Raw genomic sequence first — 19,418 nt, forward strand, 5'->3', positions numbered from 1 at the left:
AGTAAGAACTGAGATCCCTCTTCCAATGTCTGAACTGCCTTCAAATGCATAAAAGTGTAGCATACAGATGGCATTCAATACATTACTTGTTGAGGAGAAATTAAGTTTGTATTGAAAAATGGACGAAAGAAAAAAGTGGACAAAATACAACTGTCTTTTGAAGGCAGAATTATACCAATCAAGGAAATGATGATCATTTCTGTCAAGCTTCTATAATTAATATGGATCATTACCTTTTCCCTCACAGTACTTAAGAACCATGGGAGCAAATGCACAGCTGCTCATTTTCTTCTCTTTCCTCTCCCTCTCCCACAACAAGATCATTAAATGAGGAATCAAAGAGGCTGACAGGTACCAAAATTTTATAAACTTAAGCCTAACATAAATAGTGTGTTTACTTGCTTGACACACCCCTCCTCATACAAGACAACCCAAGGTTTTCAAACTTTAAGAAGACTCCAGTAGAGAAGAAACAAAGCTCAAAGGGGAGCCAGTTTCTGTGAGGCCTTGAGGCACAACTTTGCAAAGATAACATTGTTGTGCACAAGAGGGCAAAACCCCAAGGAGACCGAAAAAGTCTAAGGAAAGGCAAGTCAAGCCCCGCCTGACGCTTACCTTGGGCGTGCCGTGCCACAGGCAGTGCATGGCCACTCTGGCGCCATCGTGTGTGTGCGCCAGGTATACCACTGCTTCTCGGATGGCTTCAATCACCTCCTGGGGAATAAATGCAGTTCAGGGCTTTGGTTTACTCTTTCTTTTTACTTTCTCACAATCTGTCTACTAAGGAGCAGTTATGCACAGAGAATGAAAGGCAGAAAGTATAGGTAGCAAACAATTTAATGTTTAATTTTGTGGACAGGCATACGTCCATACAACCGCTTCCTGGAAACATTCTTTTCCATCAAGAGCAGTAAGTACTGCTGGCAGGCAATTTCTTATTAAAATCCCTGAGTTTTACCAACGTCTGTTCAAAAAAGTATGTAAACGGTTGACCCCGAGTGAGATCTGAACCAGGCGGGTCCACTTACACGCTGATTTTTTTTCAGTAAATATGTACTATAGCACTACACCATCTGAAGGTGGGTGAATCCACAATCAAAACTGCTGATGGGGAGGGCTGATTATAGGCGGATTTTCCACTGAGGGGGACGGGAATGTCGGCACCCCACCCCGCCGTGGTGTTGTAGGGTCAACTGTATACGTATAGTATATTCTAAAGGACTTCTCAAGAAAAAAAAAATCTAAGAGTTGGCTGTGGGAAGAAGGGAATTTTTAATAAAAAAGCCAGATAAAATAAATAAAATGTTCTTCCCTAAAAGAGTCATGTATATAACAAGCAGAACACCAAAACACTAATTTTGTCTGAAAAAGTTTTTCTTTTTTAATTTATCACTCACTGGATTACCTCTGGAAATCATATTAATAATTCACCGTAAAGACACTTAAATAACATTTCTCTAAGAAATATTTATCCCTACATTAACATTTAGACTAGGCCTTCACTAGGCCTTCACTCAATAACCTTTAAGTAAAAACCCAATCACTAATTTATTACAAGGTAATTTTAGCTTATTTTTAATCTTTATTCCTTATTTTCAATGTATATAATTTCATAATTATATTTGGAAGTCTAGCATATAGGACATAAGTGAATTCTGCCAGCTAACAGCTGCGGGGCCAGTTTAGTCCATTCCCAATTTAAAAATTTATATTAAATAAATACAAAGTCTCCTGCCTGGAAGGAGAAAAGTGGCCTATTTTTATCAATAAGGAACAGCAATTTCACCCTCAACTATCTTACAATCCTTTTCCAGGATAAATCTCAAGAACATAGCTTTCAGCTTACATACCTGAACTTATGAATCTCTTCAAAGCTATCCAGTTGGGGAGTGAAACATATATTCCAATTATGCTTCTTTTACCTCCAAAAGTTTTTTTTTTTTTTAAAGTCTCTCTATTGAAAATGCCCCCAGGGCCACAAAGACCTGTCTGATTATTTTATATTCACACTAAGTTCCCAATGATTTTTTGCTATTACTAAAACACATTCAACATTAAGAAGATAAAGACTTTCTACTACGGAATATATTCAAATGATTATTTTCTCAGTTCTGAAAATAAAGTCCTGCCTCAGTAAATCCAGAACTGTGAGATACTGTGCTGTGCCAGAACAAGAGAGAAATCCCCTAAAGAGAATCAGCAGCTGCTGTGGTCACTGAACCACACGCTTAGGTAGGTGGCTACTCTTGGAAAACTATTTTGCATGTCAATTTTGAGAGGGTCAAAATTCCTATGAATGTTTAATCCGGCATATTTGTTAAAAAGACCTGAGTCTCGTTACTTGGTTATCGCTTATTATTAGAATGAGAACAAATGGATGATGAGTTCACAGTATGATGAAGCAAGCAAAATTCAGGGGACTAAATGAATTCTCATCTATATTCCCATCACTGACTTGAAGGGCAGTGCAATTTACCTTCACTCTCATGTAAGGTCCAGTTTTTCATGGTTCACTTAGTGTCCTCCTGTAACCTTTTAACACCAATATAATTTTTTTTTTTGTATCAATACAGGTGAATTTTGAACTCACTGAATGCTGAATATTCCTCCATGTTAGTTCATTTTCTGATTAGGTTAAGCTAAAGGATGCTCTCTGGATTATAATTAAAATATAAAAATTCAATGAAACTGATAAAATTATGGTCAATTCTACTGTCTTCTGGCAAAAATCTAACTGGAATTAGTAGACTTCTTCAAAGGGAGTTTAGCACATTATCTTTTCTAAATAAGGAAACAATTCTTTAAAATTTTCAAAAGCCAATATACATCAAAGCAGTATTCCACATTTTTTACACAGTTCTACATGTTTCAGTTTAAAACCTAAAACCAAGAACTTACTGATCTCAGCTTTGGGGGTGCATAGGTAAAAAAGTCCAAGAATACTTTATGTACCAGTGAGTGCTTAATCACAGCTTCTCTGAAAACAGAAAAAAAGAAGAAAAAAAAAAGTCAGAAATGGCACCACAACAATACAGAGATAGGTAACCTCGGTCGCCCTAAAATAATCAAAACAAGTGAAATGGTTTTAGCAAATGTCATTTGTCATAAAATAAATCATATCTTTAGCAATACTAAGACTAAAAAAAAAAGAACTTTTAGACCTATTAAAATATATATAGGTCTTGGTTGCCATCTACAACCAAGACCAGAGTACAAGTTTCTAGTATCTAATCAGCAAATATGAAATTATCATTCAAAATACACTCGACTTTCTTAGATAAGGACATCTATATTCTTTTACACAACAATGGACATGTGATTAGAAATCCACATGTAGACTATTTTTTAATGGCTATTTTCTTTCTGTCAAGCCTCCTTTATAATGCGTCAGTTTCACAAAATCATTTTAGCAGTTAAATCCTAAATAGATCAAAACAGTATCAGCAATTGCAACAACACCTAATTTTTTTTTTTTTTTTTTTTTTTTTTTTTTTTTTTTGTTGCAGTACGCGGGCCTCTCACTGTTGTGGCCTCTCCCGTTGCGGAGCACAGGCTCCGGACGCGCAGGCTCAGCGGCCATGGCTCACGGGCCCAGCCGCTCCGCGGCACATGGGATCTTCCCAGACCGGGGCACGAACCCGTGTCCCCTGCATCGGCAGGCGGACTCTCAACCACTGCGCCACCAGGGAAGCCCACAACAACACCTAATTGATCCAAGCCTCCTAGTGTGACACTTGGTGAATTCAGGTGTACAGTGGAGGCTAATGATCAGCCACCAAAGACTTCAAGTTCACATGGAGTATCCATGTAGACGGCAAAAACATGTTGTTTTTAATGGCAAAGCACTGTTCTGAGCACTTTGGAAATATCAGCCCATTTAATCTTCATAAAACTCTATGAAATATATACTATTATTATCGTAATTTTACAGATATGGAAACTGAGGCACAGAGAAGTTAAGTTGCCCAAGGTCACAGAGTTAGTAACTGAGAGAGCACCAGGATTCACATCCAGGAAGTCTGGTCCCAGACGTAATGCCCTAACCACTCCACTGTGGTGGTACAAATTCCACGAAGGCCAAATGCATGGGCTTTTAAATCTCACAATCCAATTTAAATAACAGACTATAGCTGGGAAACTATCCACTTTTTCTCTGCAAAGCCTATGTAAAACTTTCCTCCTTCAAATGCCATTTGTTAAGAAAAAAAAAAAAAACCAGCTTCCTTACTTTTGGGCCATTGGAGTTAGAATCTGTTTCATTTCATCCATGATAAGCTCTAGTTTTTCTGGTTGTACCTCTAATACTTTGTCCAGAGTTGGGTGATCTGCTGACTGCAACAGAAGAAAAATCAAACCCCTCTAAATTTAATCAAGTTTCTTCAACTTCAGAACAAAGAAAATCAATTATTGTCATTTTACATAAACTTAAATTTTTAGATTTGCCATATTTACATAACAAAAGCTCCGCTGTAGATACACTCACAGGGTAATTCTTGATTATCTAATTCTCATTCTATACACCCTCCATCTTACTTCCAGAGCCAAGCTAAATAACCAACCAGCCAGTCCATACTTGCCAAGCACCTAGCATGTGCCTAATCATAAGATCAAGTAGTCAGTTAACAAATTCTTGCCACCAGGTTTTGTAATTAGCTGGATAGTCCTATAGTGACTGTGACAAAGGAAACAAAGCACTAAGTTCAACCCAGGGGCTGAAACTGACTAGCAGAAGGAACTCAGGAATCAATCCATCTCCCTGGAGATAAATATGTGTATTTGTATCCTAAAGTCTGAAACTGATCCTTTAACTGTCCTAGTCCCATTACTAGCCTTGTACTAAATCCAAGGTTGGGTCTCTCTACTCTGCTTCCTCTCTGCATATGACCCGGGGAAGGGTAATCCACAAACATGAGGAAACATGGGAGAAGGCAGCAACAGGGAGCTTGATGCCCTTCAACCAGAGCTGGTTAAGGGGTGTTTACAGAGCTTCACTGACTTCTTCCTTGGTCTATCTGACTGTAGAAACAGAAGTGCCAAAGCACTACACACAGTACTTGGGAAGGAGTAACAAAAGTAGTTTTAATTTATAGGGGATTTAAAGATTGTGCTCTGGGAGAAAGAAATGTAAGTATGATCACTTGCTTATTACACCAGAGACAAAATAATCCAAGAGGATAAAGGCTATGACGTAGTCTCTTAAAGGAACAACCGAAGTAAAAATACATTCTGAAAACAGGGCATTGGAAGGTAAGGAACAGCACACAGAGAAAGCAAAATCTCTAGGAAAAATGTCTTGAAATGTCACCTTGTAAAGCTGAAATGTGTTCCCATAGAGCTCTTCTGTCAGCATGTTCCTCTGCTCCAAGATGGCTTTATCATTGTAGGCGTACTCCACGATGGAGGACGCTTCCGCATGCCGCAGCATCTTCCTCACGTGACCTTTAAAGCTTCTCATTATCTCTGCAATCTGTGCTTTACTCCTAAACCCAGCGTGACCATGGGAAAAGAGAAGCGATAGAAGGAGAAAGCTGGGTGGCAACAAAACATAACACACTTCTTCTGAGGCCAGCTCATCATTGTGTGTGGAGGTGGCTAACACAGAGAAATTCTACGAGAGGGAAAATCAAATTGCCTTGTATTTCTACCTTGTATTTTTTTCTTTTCTTTTTCTGTTTTTTTCTTTTTTTGGCCGTGCTGCACGGCTTGCAGGATCTTAGTTTCCCCAGCCAGGGATGTAACCTGGGCCCTCAGCAATGAAACTGTGGAGTCCTAACCACTGGATCGCCAGGGAATTCCCTCTACCTTGCATTTCTAAGCGACTCGGAGGCCAGCCTGCCTAGGTTTGAAAAGACCTAGGGTCTTACCAGCTGAAAGACCCTGGGCAAGGTATTTTACCGCTCTGTGCCTCAGCTTCTCTAGTCATAGAATAGAAAGAATAAGGTTGATGTGAGGATAAATGAGTTAAGATGCACTGAGAACTGTAACCAGCACATAGTAAGTGCTCAATAAATGTCAGTTCCCATTAGTAAATTGTTCAGCTTAAAAGAAGCGGGGTAGAAGGAGAAAAGGAGAAGGTAAAAGTCAAACATGCAGGATAATATGAATAAAACATATTCCAGGATTCTCTTTTAAAACAGAACTTAATCACAAATATTTCTATTCTAACCTAAAATAATCAAGTGGCCAGTAATTCTAGTCAGGAATACAGTTTTTGAAAATTTGTCAGCTGTACTTTTTGTTGTTGATTAGCATATTTTGGCCCATTATTATACTTGAGACAGCAAGACAAGTATCAATTCCACCTAGTCTAGGAAATCCTCCCATCTCGACATTTCCTAACCCACTAACCCTGCTTCTGAGCCTACTCACCTGCCCCTCCCCATCACTCCATCTTCTAAATAACTGGTGACTAATTTAAAGTTCATTATAACCATTTCTCTTCTTCCAGGGCTTCAAGATATACTCGTAAGAACAATGAAGACAATACCATCATTTTACATTAATTTTAATAACATTAATTTTTTAAGACCATACTCATTGCAAACATCACAAGCATCTGCTTAAGCCTCCTATTATGGTAACAGACTTTTAAGCAACATTTATTTGCACACAACAGGTATCCACACCTTTAAAAAACTAATAAAAAAATATTTTATAAATAGAACAACTCACCCATACATGAGAAACTTCTTAACAATATTTCTGGAATATTTAGCTTTACTTAATTCAACCAAATCACCTGAAAAACAAAATACATTACATTAATGATAACCTCATTCCAGTCCTCCAGAAACAAGGGAAGAACTAACTGCACAATCTTGGGAACACAAACGAATAACTCCCTATTTGTCCCAGGCAAAAAAACCCAAATAAACAGAAAAGGTCCTGCAGAGGACACACTGCTATCCCTCAACAGAATTCTTTTCCAGGACAGTGTTGGGTATTTCAAGAGAAAACAAGCGACTTCTTACAAACAATTATGAAATATATATAAGAAATACCTCGCAGCTCTTCAAAAGCCTGTTTCCTCTGCTCTTCGTTGCCATACTGAATGTAACACTGGATCACACGAGTTGAATCATGTGCAAACGCAATCTGCAGGAAAACAGTTGGGGCCTTTAGACCAATTCTCTCTGAAAATATATGCTTCTATCATATTATTTATGTTGTATTGCTGCCTCTTTCACAATTCCTGTGAGAAAAAAAAGTAGGGTCTTCATAGCTAATCAAACCTCGTTTACTTGGGAGTAGAAATTCTTGTTGAATTGTTCAGAATGGCATTCTTTGGTTTTGCTGGCTACCGTACAGCATTGAGACAGGAATGCATTCAAGTATTCTGCAAGATTCTATCATTATAATTCAAACCAAACCTGTCTAATGATTATACACACTACATTTTTCATTTCTCTGATAGTTACTTTCCCTAAAAGAGGAATTTTTCAGTGCAAAAATTCTATTATTCTATGATTTTTTAAAAAATATAAATGATCTAAGAATGTTTGGCTTTGGCAACCAAAGTATTGCTACATAAATAATACCTAATTATTATAATAATCTAGATACACATTGGCAATTACATTATGAGCTAATCACTCCATTTCTCACATTTTCATTATAATCCCTGAACATACATCCAGTTATATTCCTAGAATTTCAAATCTGATTCTCCAGCCCAAGCCCCCTCACAACTACTGGATGGATTAGATCTTCACTGAAGGACTTGCTGATCAATTTTCTAAAGCAATAACCGCAGATAATCAGTCATGCACTATTATTTTTTATATGCTACAGTCTACTTTAATAGTGCTTATTACTCGTTGCTGAGTCTGTCTTTAAATTTTTAAATTCTAACAAGTCAGAAGGTGAAGGTATACCTTCATCAAAGTCATGGATTTCCAAAGAATTTCCTTAAGGGAGATTTGCATAGACATTTTTGATAAAACTTTAAAAATAATTTTAAAAAAGAAATAAGGCTGTTTTGTGCATATGTTGATTACCTACTATGTAACCAATACATGTGCTTAAGTATATTTTTCTCATTTAAACTCAAAGCAACCTTAAAAATGCGTTGTTGTTATTAGCACTTTATAGATTAAAGTAAGTTTATGAGAAGTTAAGGAACTTGCTATCCTTGTGACGCTGGGGATGAAACTTAACTTCTCTGAGCCCAGATGTATCAAACGTTTAATAGGGATGATGACTAAGTTAAAGGATACAAAGTACGCACTGGTTAGCATAATTCCTAGCACACAGTAAATAATCAATAAATAGGCTGTTATTGTCTAAAGGCACACATATTTTAAATAGCAGAGTGGGTATCTGAATACCAGACTAACCTCCAAGTCCATGGGCATGCAGTAATAACCTAAGGGTAATCGGGAAAGGATCTTGAGTGTAAAGTATTTATAAACTGAGTGTAACAAACTACTGCTAGAGACGAGGAGTTCCAACCTAAAAAGACCTTGCTGGCTTTAAGAAAGCAGCAGCTGGGAACTCACTACTTTAAGACAGTCCTTCAACTGCAATACAGCATCTGGTTAGACCCACGTACGTGGTTCGGCAAAGGCTGCCCCTCAAGGGTCTCCAAAGATACCGAGTCTGTTGATTTACAAGTGAATATCACTAAGTATTTATCCAAACACACAAGAATCAACAGAAGTTTACTATAAAACAGGATTAAACAGCAACAACGAAAATCAATTCAGAAGTCCCAAATCTACTATATTTTAAAGATCTTTGCATGATGCTTGTAAACGCAGGAAGAAAGTAATCATGTGTTTGCATCACACATACGAAATAGCCAACAATTTAGAACATACAAAAGTATAGAGTTAACTGCAAGATATTCTAACGAACACTGTTGAACTAATAAATTTCTTGAGATAACTTTAGGAGAACACTGATTTATTTTAAGTAAATTATTTTAAAATGAACAGCCAAATACTTGATAGCCTTTTTATAATTTCCCGGCAGTAAGGTCTCTCACTATTAAATTTTTTAATCAGTATTATAAAAGGTACTTGAGGCCAAATACATTAAAAACAGAAACAATTTCACCTGCCAGAATGGTCAACTACCCTTTACTGCGAGTCAATTTCAATTGTTAAAATTGCAACTGAGTATGCCCTACTTACAGTTTTAATTTTCCCTTGAATCAACTTCTGCAAATCATTCATCAACTTGACTCTTTTTCCTTTGTCACAATCTTTTCTATAAAAGAGGCAGGAAACATAGCCTAAGTAAAGACATTATTTTAAACACACAAAAATAAAAATCATACCAGTGTATGTTCACCCAGTTCAGTATGATTTTCTCTTCGAAGAGAGCAAACTGGACATTAAAATTACTATTCCAGAGCAGCCAGAGAAAAGTAATTTTCTCAAAGGCAGAAACTCACCTCACAAGGTATAATTTTATGCATCAATCTAAATCTTAACAGCCAGAACTTCAAAAGTAAAGAAAATAATAAAACAAGTCCAAGACACCAAGTACTCAAGTATTTCAAAATCTAGCCAAAAAGAATTGTCCTTCATTTTCTCAGAAATTTCTCAGGAAGGACGTCAAATCCATTTTAACTCTCATTCATTTTCATAAGCAGATCTGACACCATCCGAATGATTCCACACATTTCTGCAACAGGCAGACATCCAAACACTGATGCCTCTACTGGAGTATTATGAGTACTCCCTAAATAACCCAAGTGCTATGTCATTTATCTTAGGACATTTCACTATTTACTAGGTACACCGTTACTCCTCCATCATCTCAAAGGGCCTAATAAAGATGCCATTAAGTAGCATTACCTTCTTAAGATCTCCCAGATCTGCTTCCCCCGAACAACAACGTCGTAGTTGGTTTTATCACTGAGTTGCCTGCTCTGCTTCAGTTCTTTTTTCTTTTTTTTGAACTCATCCCATTTGGGTTTCTTGGCTGCTGGGTCTAGTCATTACAGAAATTATTTTCAATTACATTTAACATTCTCAGTGCCATACATAAGGACAAATTAGGTACCTATGGCAATCACTAATCAAGATCAATACTCATTGAGGAAACTAGAAGGGGGAAAACATCATTCCCTACCAACTTATACTTTATTTCATTTTCTGAGCAGTTTACACATTTTAAATTTGGCTGACACCAACTGCTCATCTATTCAACATTTATTTAATCTTAACAGGATACCTATTAAGAAAAAAAAAGGAAACTAAACAGATTATAAAAGCAATTTAAAAAGTTTAAGCATCTTTCCCAATTGTAAAACAAAATTTTACTCTAGAACATTAAGATCATTGGACTTTAGGTATCATCAGTTCTCAATGAAAAGAAAAATTAGTCCAAATTAACATAGGAAAAACAATATTCAAAAATTCACTCTTGGGCTTCCCTGGTGGCACAGTGGTTGAGAGTCCGCCTGACGATGCAGGGGACACGGGTTCATGCCCCGGTCCGGGAAGATCCCACATGCCGCGGAGCGGCTGCGCCCGTGAGCCATGGCCGCTGAGCCTGCGCGTCCGGAGCCTGTGCTCCGCAAGGGGAGAGACCAGAACAGTGAGAGGCCCGCATACCGCAAACAAACAAGCAAAAAAATTCACTCTTCTGAGTGCTGTTATGTATTAAGTGATTTAATTCTTACAACAACCCTATGAGGTGGGTACTATTATTATCCCCTTCATGTCAGGGAAACAAAGGCACCAAGCAGGTAAGTTCCTTGTCCAAGGTCACGTTAACTCCTAAGTGGCAGAGTCAGGATTCAAACCTAGACATGGCTCTAAAACTTTTTTCTCTGCTGTCTCTTACTCATGACAACGCACAATCAAAATTCCTCAGTTCTCTACAATTAGGGTCATGCTATAAAAGTTGAGTATCTTTCTATTGGTTATTGTTGGTCTTCACAATCTAAATAACTTATTAATTGAATGAAAAAAACCCAAAGGGGCCAAACAAAAAAAAAACTTAATAAAATGGGTATTATTTACATGAGTACCCTGCAAAGAACCCTTAGGAGAAAAAGTTATTTCTAGATATCTCCCCTTCTCTGATTAGAAATACACTCAAAAAACAAAATTCTCCTATAATCTCAAAACCTAGGGATTAACATTTTATTTCCTTCTTGTCTTTTCCCCTACACGTTTTATATTAATTTCCTTATTGTCTTTACATAAACATTATTATGTGGTAAGCATTCTTCCATGAAACTAAATATTCCTCAAGAATATAATTTTTAATGGCATTCAATATACTACAGTGTGTTTAGTTACTCCCCTTTCTGCTCACTTGCTTATTCCCAGCCTGGAAATAGAGGATTACAGCCAACAGAAGGCATATTTACCATTAATATTAGGGCATCATGTACTATGCAGCAGAAGATAATAACCAATCCAGAGTTCATTTAATTCTACAAATATTTGGGAACCATTGACATATGCCATGCTGGGTTGCAGGAGATACAACCAATTCTGGGGATGTCTAGTATCCAATCCCCCTCAGTTGCTGGTATAAAACTGAGAAAATAAAATCAAAGCTCCATTTTGAGATGCTGGGAACTTATCTCCTACAGCAAAAGGAACCAGGGCTCCACTATAATAAGATGAGGATGCGTGTGCACTTAAAATGCAGGTGTCAAGAACTCCAGTGTGGAAAGGAAGATTTAGGACCTAATAGAGAAGCTAGGAAAGAGGAGGTAGGAAAGAGAAGCTGGAAGAGAAGGGGAAAAGAGAAAAGACGGAAGCTAGAGCATGAAAGAATCCTCCAGGCCTAATGAGAAATAACGAAAACTTCCCTCCTTTCCTCTCTCCCTACGCTCCTGCCTTGGAGCAGCCCTAGGCAGAGCAGAGAACACGGAGCAGGTCTAAAGAACTGGAGTAAAAAAGCCCCATGGCAGTGGTCTCAGTTGGCAGCAAAGGAGCAGTGTCAGGCTATGCCACGCTGGAGAAAAAGAGCATGAAAGACACCAGAGAAGCTCTCATGATGCTGCAGAGAAGGCATATGCATGACAGCACGCATAACCTGGAAGCTGCTCGTTTGAGACCCGTGCAGGACAGACGATGCACAGCAAGGGCAGGCTGTACAACAGACAGCAAAGCTCTGGGTTAGAGACAACTGCTTAAACATCATGACGAAGAGATTAGTAGTTTGTTTCAACAAAGAGGAGCCTTGCCAACAATTCTAATCAGTTAGCAACCTATCCTGTTCAACCAATTCAAGTCAAATCTGTCACATGTATACTATACCTTCTCTGGAACTGTTTACCGGGTCTGAGCCATCTGATGGGTTGATGATATTAGAGTGGCCTGAGCTCTGTGAGGGCAGGGTCTATATGTTTCTTGCTCACCAGGGCATCCTTAGCCAAGGTGGATGTTTAGCTGGGGCACGCTGGTTATTTAAGTATTAAGTATTTGTTTGTTGAATGAATGAGTTCATTAATTTTAGCCTACAGAAAGGAATGTTTTATTGAGGTTCCAATGCATACAGCCAATACAATTTAGCCTAATTCCACAGCTAGGGGAATTGAGCAAGGGCCTAGGAAGTAAGGAATTCTAGGTACCAGAGGACAACTTTGACCAGAGAAGATGCTTTCTGTTTTTTATTTAATCCCATCTACCTTCCCACCCCCACCCCAAGTGTTAAGCTTGTCAAGGAACAAGAACAAAAGGTCTCTACCAGACTTCTAGAGTCCCTGTGCACGGTGGTTCAGGCAATAGCTCAGGCAGGGCAAGGCTTCTGCAAAAACTCTGCTAAAGGAATCAGTGCTTACCATCATTTTTACTGTCTGGCTGGAATTTTCTCTTCCTGTTGAATTTATCTGCCTGCTGGAATTTGTTCTTTGGTATTTTATCCCCTTGCTGCTTATTCTTGAACTGCTTCACACCTTTTTTCCCAGGTTTTGTGGCAGTTTTCTCAAAGTTCTTAGTTGTGATTTTAGGTCCACCTTCCTTAACAACTTTTTTTGGGAATGTCTTTGAAGAACCAGAATCTAGTGACAATAATAAACAATTGTTAGTTCAATGATCCTGGGCCTAGATCTTTTATCCACTGGATTGTATTTGTTACAGAAAATTACACACTCTTTAGTGAAACATACTTTGTTTTATTCTCAAAAACAGAGCACAGTAGGACTTAAAAAATCAAAACAAAATTTAAAAACTTACTCTGATTATAAAATTATAATACAGGTTCATTATAGAAAACCTACGAAGTAGAGAAATACATAATAAAGACTACCCATAATTCGAGAGATAACCACTCTTCTCAGTTAGGTGTACTTCTGTTTTAAGCACATATCACAAGATGAGATATTATTTTTATGTTTGTGTGTATCTGTGTGTGTGTGTGTATTTAGGGTGTAATAACATAATAGGAATCTAAGAATAAAATCAACATTTAAAATTTATAAAGTATACCGTATATAAACAAATTTAAAATGTTTATTTTTCAGAATTTCTAGCTGCAAAAAAAAAAAAGATTGCTTAGGAAACTAGTCATTGACACAATTCCTGACTTTTCTATTTTGCAATACTGACACCTGATGGAACAATAAAGACATCACAACGAGAAATCCTGAAGATCTGGCTCACCAGTAGACGTATTAATCAGCCACAATTTATCAAACGTTAAAATAAAATGTTGTTGTGAATTAGTGTGACTAAAGTGAGGGAACAGCATCACTAACCGACATATCTTTCAAAAGTACAGCATTCACCAATTATCCTGGCAATTTCTTAAAGGTCTAAGTATCACAGGGAACATGCAAACTCATATATAGTAACACCTACTTTTTCCTACTACTTTAATCCTAACTCTAACCCATGAATAGATTGGAATCTGCTACATGCCCCCTCATCCCACCAACCGCTCCCTCCAAGGACCAAAACAACCACATGGGAAGCATGTTTTGAGTATCTTACCACTGTTTTTATGAAACCTGTTTTTTTCTTGTAATGGCTTTGTACCTTTTCCTGTGATTTTTTTTTTCCCTTTGACTTCCATTATAGGAACTCTGGAAAACAAAAACAAAACCCAAAAAAGGATCACCGAATTGCTCTCATCCAATAAAAGTCATTAGTGGTCACTGCCACATTTACTCTTTGAGGTCACAGATGCAGGACAAATTAGCTGCTTCCAGCACAGGCACCCATGAGTCCAGGAACTACACAATCATGACTTCTAAAATTGTTAAGAGCGAAAATAAATACGATACCAATACAAAAACGAAGAACATACACACACCTTGGCTAGTGTGTGATGTTTTGGAGGCAACATTTCAGCAACAGTAATGGCTAAAAATAAGTCACTATTTACACTAAGCATGATAAAACTGTCAGTGTTTGCATTACTTATAACCTGGGAAGACTTTGTGATGAGAAAATGACAATATTACCACTTGATTTTTTGGTCTCTATCCTAAAAAGCCAGGAACAAACATTGCACTTATCACATATTCAAATTTAATGAAAGAAGATTATCTAAAAGTTCCTTATGTAACCCAAGGTAGCTAAAACAAAAAACTAACTTCGAACGTTTAATCTGTTATTCTTTTAGAAACAATCAAGTAATTTTCAAAGACCTCCGAAAAAAGATTATTGAAATATTTAATATTTCATTTTAAAGAAATCTGCCTAACAGGCTGCTTCTGGATAGAGACCCCACCATGCACAGGGCAAACAACAGATAACCCCTCAGCTGCCCAAGGCTCCTGAAAGCAGCCGAATGCATCAAGAGCAAAAGTTATTATGTTTTATTTGTCTATTTCTGTACCTTCCAAAGTTGCATATTCAACTCATTTCAAAATTTCTAAAGTTGACCCTCTCGAGTAGATGCTAGGGATCCCTAGACAATTCCAGATATTTCTAGACAAGAATTTTCCATTGAAGAACAACAAATTTCTCAAGATATTAATATATATAAGAGAAACAAGGGGTTCTGGGGTGAAATGTATTTGGTAAACTCTTAAATGAAAATAATGAAGGAGGCATCTTTAAGGAAAGGCAGATTCTTTTAATTTGCTAATTTAAGCCATTAATCACCAAGCACAAGCTAAAGTATGCAGGATTTCCCAACCGTGGTTGAACTACTTTTTCCTGGAATATCTCAAGGGACCAGTAGGGTCCCAAAGAGCACTCTGGAAAATGAGTGGCCTCTGAATTACTCCGTTTCCTTAGATTATTAATGACTGTAGGGTCACTGTCACTTGGCTATAGCCTTCATAACCACATCTGCATCCCTTAGCTCTTCTGTGCATGAACTTTTTATTTTGATATAAGTTTAGTTTTAAAGAAGAGTTGGGAAAGAAACAGAGAAAGGTCCAGTATACCCCTCAGACTCCCCTAATGTTAACATCTTACCATGATGCATTTACCCAAACTAAGAAATAACATTAATACGATGCTATTAAATTTGGATTTCGCCAGTTTTTCCACTGACGTCATTTTTCAATTCCAGGATACCTTGCATTTAATCATCAAGTCTTCTTAGTTTCCACCAATCTGTGACAGCTTCTCCATCTCTACTTGTATCTCATGACCAAGACACTTTTGGAGAGTACTGCTCAGGCACTGTGTAGAATATCCCACATTTGGGGTCTGTCTGACATTTTCCTATGATTCTACTGGCCTTACGGATTTGAGGGAAGAATACCACAGAGATGAAGTGCCCTTCTCATCCCATCACGTTAGGAGGAGCATGATATCGACATGACTAGTGATATTAACCTTGATCACTGGTTAACATAGTGTTTGCAAGGTGTCTCTGCTGTAAAGTTACTAGGTCTCCCTTTCCATACTCTGTTAGAAGCAAGTCACTAAAATTCAGCCCAAACTTAGAGAGAGGAGAATTAAGCTCCACTTTCTAGAGTGGGGAGTATTAAAGAATTTGAATCAATGCGTTAAAATCCCCAGAGCAATTAATAAATATTTTGGATATGTTTTGAGATCATGCAAATATCCTGTATCCCCCACTGATTTTAGCACTCTCCAGTGGACCTTGCCTGCAGCAATTTCCATGGTGTTTACATGGTGATTTTCTATTTCCCTTACTTTTACCTTCATTATTTTGTATTCTTCTGTAGGGAACATTTATTCCTTCTCCTCATTCATTTAATCATTTATTTACATCAGTATGGCCTCACAGTATTTTATTATTTGCGATATGGACTAACAGTATATGTATTTTGCTGCTTATTATTTGCATATGGACTAACAGTCTTTACATTTTGTTGCTAAACAAAATGTATTTTGTTGCTTAGTATTTTGTTGCTAAAATTGTTCCAGCTTTGAAATCTCTAAGGTTGCTTCTGTGTCCTTTTCATATGGTCCATCCCTTTTTTTTTTTTTTCCCCTTAGCATGTCCTTAATTCCTGGCACTTGTTCCAAGTTTACCTTTTATTTTCCTTGCACAAGCCCTAAAATCAGTCATTTCTCCAAGGAACCCTAGAGAAACCCTCTTATTGAGATGTGAGTGCTACGTGTGCTTGTCACTGGGGTGTCACTGCTTCTAGGTCTTTTCACCAGACAGGGCTAGGTAATATATGTATGTATATTAACCTATGTGTATACACAAACCTGTATTTCTGTACCTATTAAGTAAGTTCATACTAATGTCTCCAACTCTAATCACGTGCCACAGGGTTACAGTTGGTAAAAACAAATGTACCAACTATAATGTGGTGTTTATTTACAGTTCTTTTTGTCTTTTCCTTCACAGTATCCATTTAAAACACTACTTTCCAAAGTTACTTAGGTCAGCTCTTTTCCCTCCACTCCTTCAGTGAGGTCTTTTTATATATTTGTACTACTTAGATGCATTTTGTTCCAGTCTGCATTCCATTTCCTGACATGTCAGCTGACTTCCTTTTCATCTGCTTATAGTCAAGTTCATTCTTTGTGGTGTACAGTGCTGATTTCGACAAACCCACAGTCATGTATCCTCCACCACAGCACCTTACAGAACTGTCCCACACTCCTAAAAGTCCCCTGTGGAGCCCCTTTGCAATCATCCTCTCCTGGCTCTCTTGGCAATGCTTGATCTTTTTTCTACCCTCTAGCTTTGTGCCTTTTCAAAAATGTCCTATAAATGGAATTAGACAATATACAGCCTTTGGGGTCTTGCTTCTCTCACTTAGCAAAATGCATTTGCTTGGGGACCCTGTACCATCACACTCCAGTGTCTTGGAATTGTCTCCTCTTTTTCCCTTCCCTCTACTACCCCGTTCAGACTCTATCTCTTGCTCACATTGTTTTCTGCCATTAGATCCAGTCTGCTATGATCCACCGCCTGCTGCCCAATTAGTCTTCCACTATCACATTCATTTCATGTCATTTCCCTGCTCTAACACCTTCAAAAGCTTCCCACTGCTTATAGGAAAAATTTCAAACTCAGTCTGGCATGCACGTCCATTCAAAACTTAGTCCTAACTTACCCACATCACAATACCACACTGAAGCCAACCTTACTCCCTCACTATCCTTTTTCAGGAGCCAAACTTTAAAGCCATTCTCTATCAATATAAATCCTACCCATCCTTCAAATCCAGCCTAAATGACAATATCTTATTACTCCTCCTCCAGATGCCTTCTTTCTTTCTCAAATGATTCTCCTTATTCCTAGGGCACATTTTGATGACCTTCTTATAACAATGCTTTGGACGTGAAATGTATTGAATACCTACACACTATGTGCTAGAAAGCTAATGGGTTTTAAAAATATATATATACAAAAAAAAAAATCAAAGTGTGGTGTGATAGAGACAAGCAAGCAGAAAATTAAAACATGGCATAATTAAGCATTATAACTGAAGTACACAAAAAGTGTTCAGAGAGCCACAGAGCTGAGAGAGCCCAATTCCGCCTCGTGAAGGAAAAGAGCAGAGACTTCCCAGACATAGAGGGAGAGGTGACTGATCATGACTGATCTCGACCCCTCTCAGCAGGCTCAGCATTGCACTTTGAAAGTAATGACCATTCAATACCCAACTTCTAAATGCTGGCATTCCTCAAGTCTTCCCCTCTCTCTTCTCCCTAGGTGATCTCGTGCAATCCCATGGCTTTTTATGCTGGACTCCCAAATTATCTCTCCATTAGGAACATCTCCTTGGGCTCCAGGCTTCTGTATCTAACCGCCTACCTGAAACTTCCATTTAGGTGTCTAACAAACACCTTACACTTAAGAGAACCAAAGTAAAATTCTTTAACTATATGACCACTGCAAACCACCCCCGAACAATAACATCCTCATCTAATTTTCCCCACCCTATTCTTCCCCATTTCAGCAATGGCACAGCATCCACTCCACTGCTCAGGAAACCTAAGATTTACCTGTGAGAGTTTACTCTTGTCTGCTACATTCAATTTTTCAATAATTCTTCTCGAATCTTTAAAACACACCTCTAACCCTTCAACTTCAATCTCCAGTACCACCACCCTAATTCAAACCATCATCAATAATTCAACTATATAATCGATAATAATCCAAATTATTATCCATTTTCCAAAAAGAACCAGGGCCTACTGTGTTTCTCCCTTGCTTATAAGCCTTCACTGTGCTCTAATAATGCGAATATTTTTCCATTGCAGAGAAAAATCGAAACTCCCACCACGGCCTTCAAAGCCGCACAGAACCTCCTCTCACCCTACTTCTTTATCTTATATGGCTGAACTTCTAGCTCACTAACATCGGTCCCCCTTCCACCGCAGGGACTTAGCCCAAGTTACGGCCTCTGCGGAAAGTAGTTTTCCCTGGGCTTTCAGATTTCGCGGTTGCCTCTCGCCACGCTCTAGGTCTCGGCTTCAGGATCACGTCAGACTCCCCTATCTTGTATTTCGGCACACCCAGGTCATTTCCTTCCCAGCGCTTACAACCTGCAACTGTACATTCAGGTTGCAAACTGGGCATCTAGCACTGACCGGGCGCAGAGCGGATGTCAAACATACGACCAAAAGGCTGAAAGCGTGGTAGGGAGAGGAGTTGTAAACCGCCCTTGTCGCCAGGCTCCCGTCAACCCCCAAACTCCCAGAACAGAAAAGGTCACAGAAGGCCGCCCAGCGGGTAACATGTGTGAACACCTCTACCCGAGAGACCCTCCGACTTCAGCGCCGAGCAGGCCGCAAAACCCTCCCGGGAGCGGCCGCGGAGGCCGCAGCACTCACCGTACACGTGTGGCCTAAGTAGGCGCTCGTCCCATCTCCGCCGCCACGGCTTCCGCTTCCTCGCTTTGCCCCGCCCCCTAGTCGCCTTTTCCTTTCTTCCTCGGCCGAGTTCGGTTAAAGGGTGGGGATTAGCCGGAAAAACGGAAATTCGGCATTTCTATTGGCCCACTTCTATTCTCCCCTCGTCCAGAAGCGCGAGGGCTGCGTCACAGGCGGGGTTTGGCCCTTGAAAGGATCCGTGGGGCGAGGACGTGATAGCGGCTCCAGAAAGTGACGTCA

The 19,418-nt window shown here is 38.7% G+C and overlaps 1 protein-coding gene across 1 annotated transcript in view; it reads right to left on the minus strand.

The window, feature by feature from the left end:
- The window catches only part of PUM3 (pumilio RNA binding family member 3), a 39,862-nt gene extending 20,680 nt beyond the window's left edge, over positions 1 to 19,182 (minus strand). Inside the window, exons 1-11 of the mRNA XM_007464195.1 lie at positions 19,140 to 19,182; positions 13,905 to 13,996; positions 12,755 to 12,973; positions 9,804 to 9,939; positions 9,135 to 9,210; positions 7,002 to 7,095; positions 6,673 to 6,739; positions 5,306 to 5,480; positions 4,229 to 4,332; positions 2,899 to 2,977; positions 616 to 714 (exon numbers count right to left, since the gene is read on the minus strand). Coding sequence (XP_007464257.1) covers positions 616 to 714; positions 2,899 to 2,977; positions 4,229 to 4,332; positions 5,306 to 5,480; positions 6,673 to 6,739; positions 7,002 to 7,095; positions 9,135 to 9,210; positions 9,804 to 9,939; positions 12,755 to 12,973; positions 13,905 to 13,986 — 1,131 coding nt within the window. The 5' untranslated portion in view covers positions 13,987 to 13,996; positions 19,140 to 19,182. The remainder of the gene's footprint in view (positions 1 to 615; positions 715 to 2,898; positions 2,978 to 4,228; positions 4,333 to 5,305; positions 5,481 to 6,672; positions 6,740 to 7,001; positions 7,096 to 9,134; positions 9,211 to 9,803; positions 9,940 to 12,754; positions 12,974 to 13,904; positions 13,997 to 19,139) is intronic.
- Between the last annotated feature and the right edge of the window lie 236 nt (positions 19,183 to 19,418).

The sequence above is a fragment of the Lipotes vexillifer genome, unplaced genomic scaffold (genome assembly GCF_000442215.2).
Source record: "Lipotes vexillifer unplaced genomic scaffold, Lipotes_vexillifer_v1.1 scaffold1544, whole genome shotgun sequence".
Taxonomy (NCBI): domain Eukaryota; kingdom Metazoa; phylum Chordata; class Mammalia; order Artiodactyla; family Lipotidae; genus Lipotes; species Lipotes vexillifer.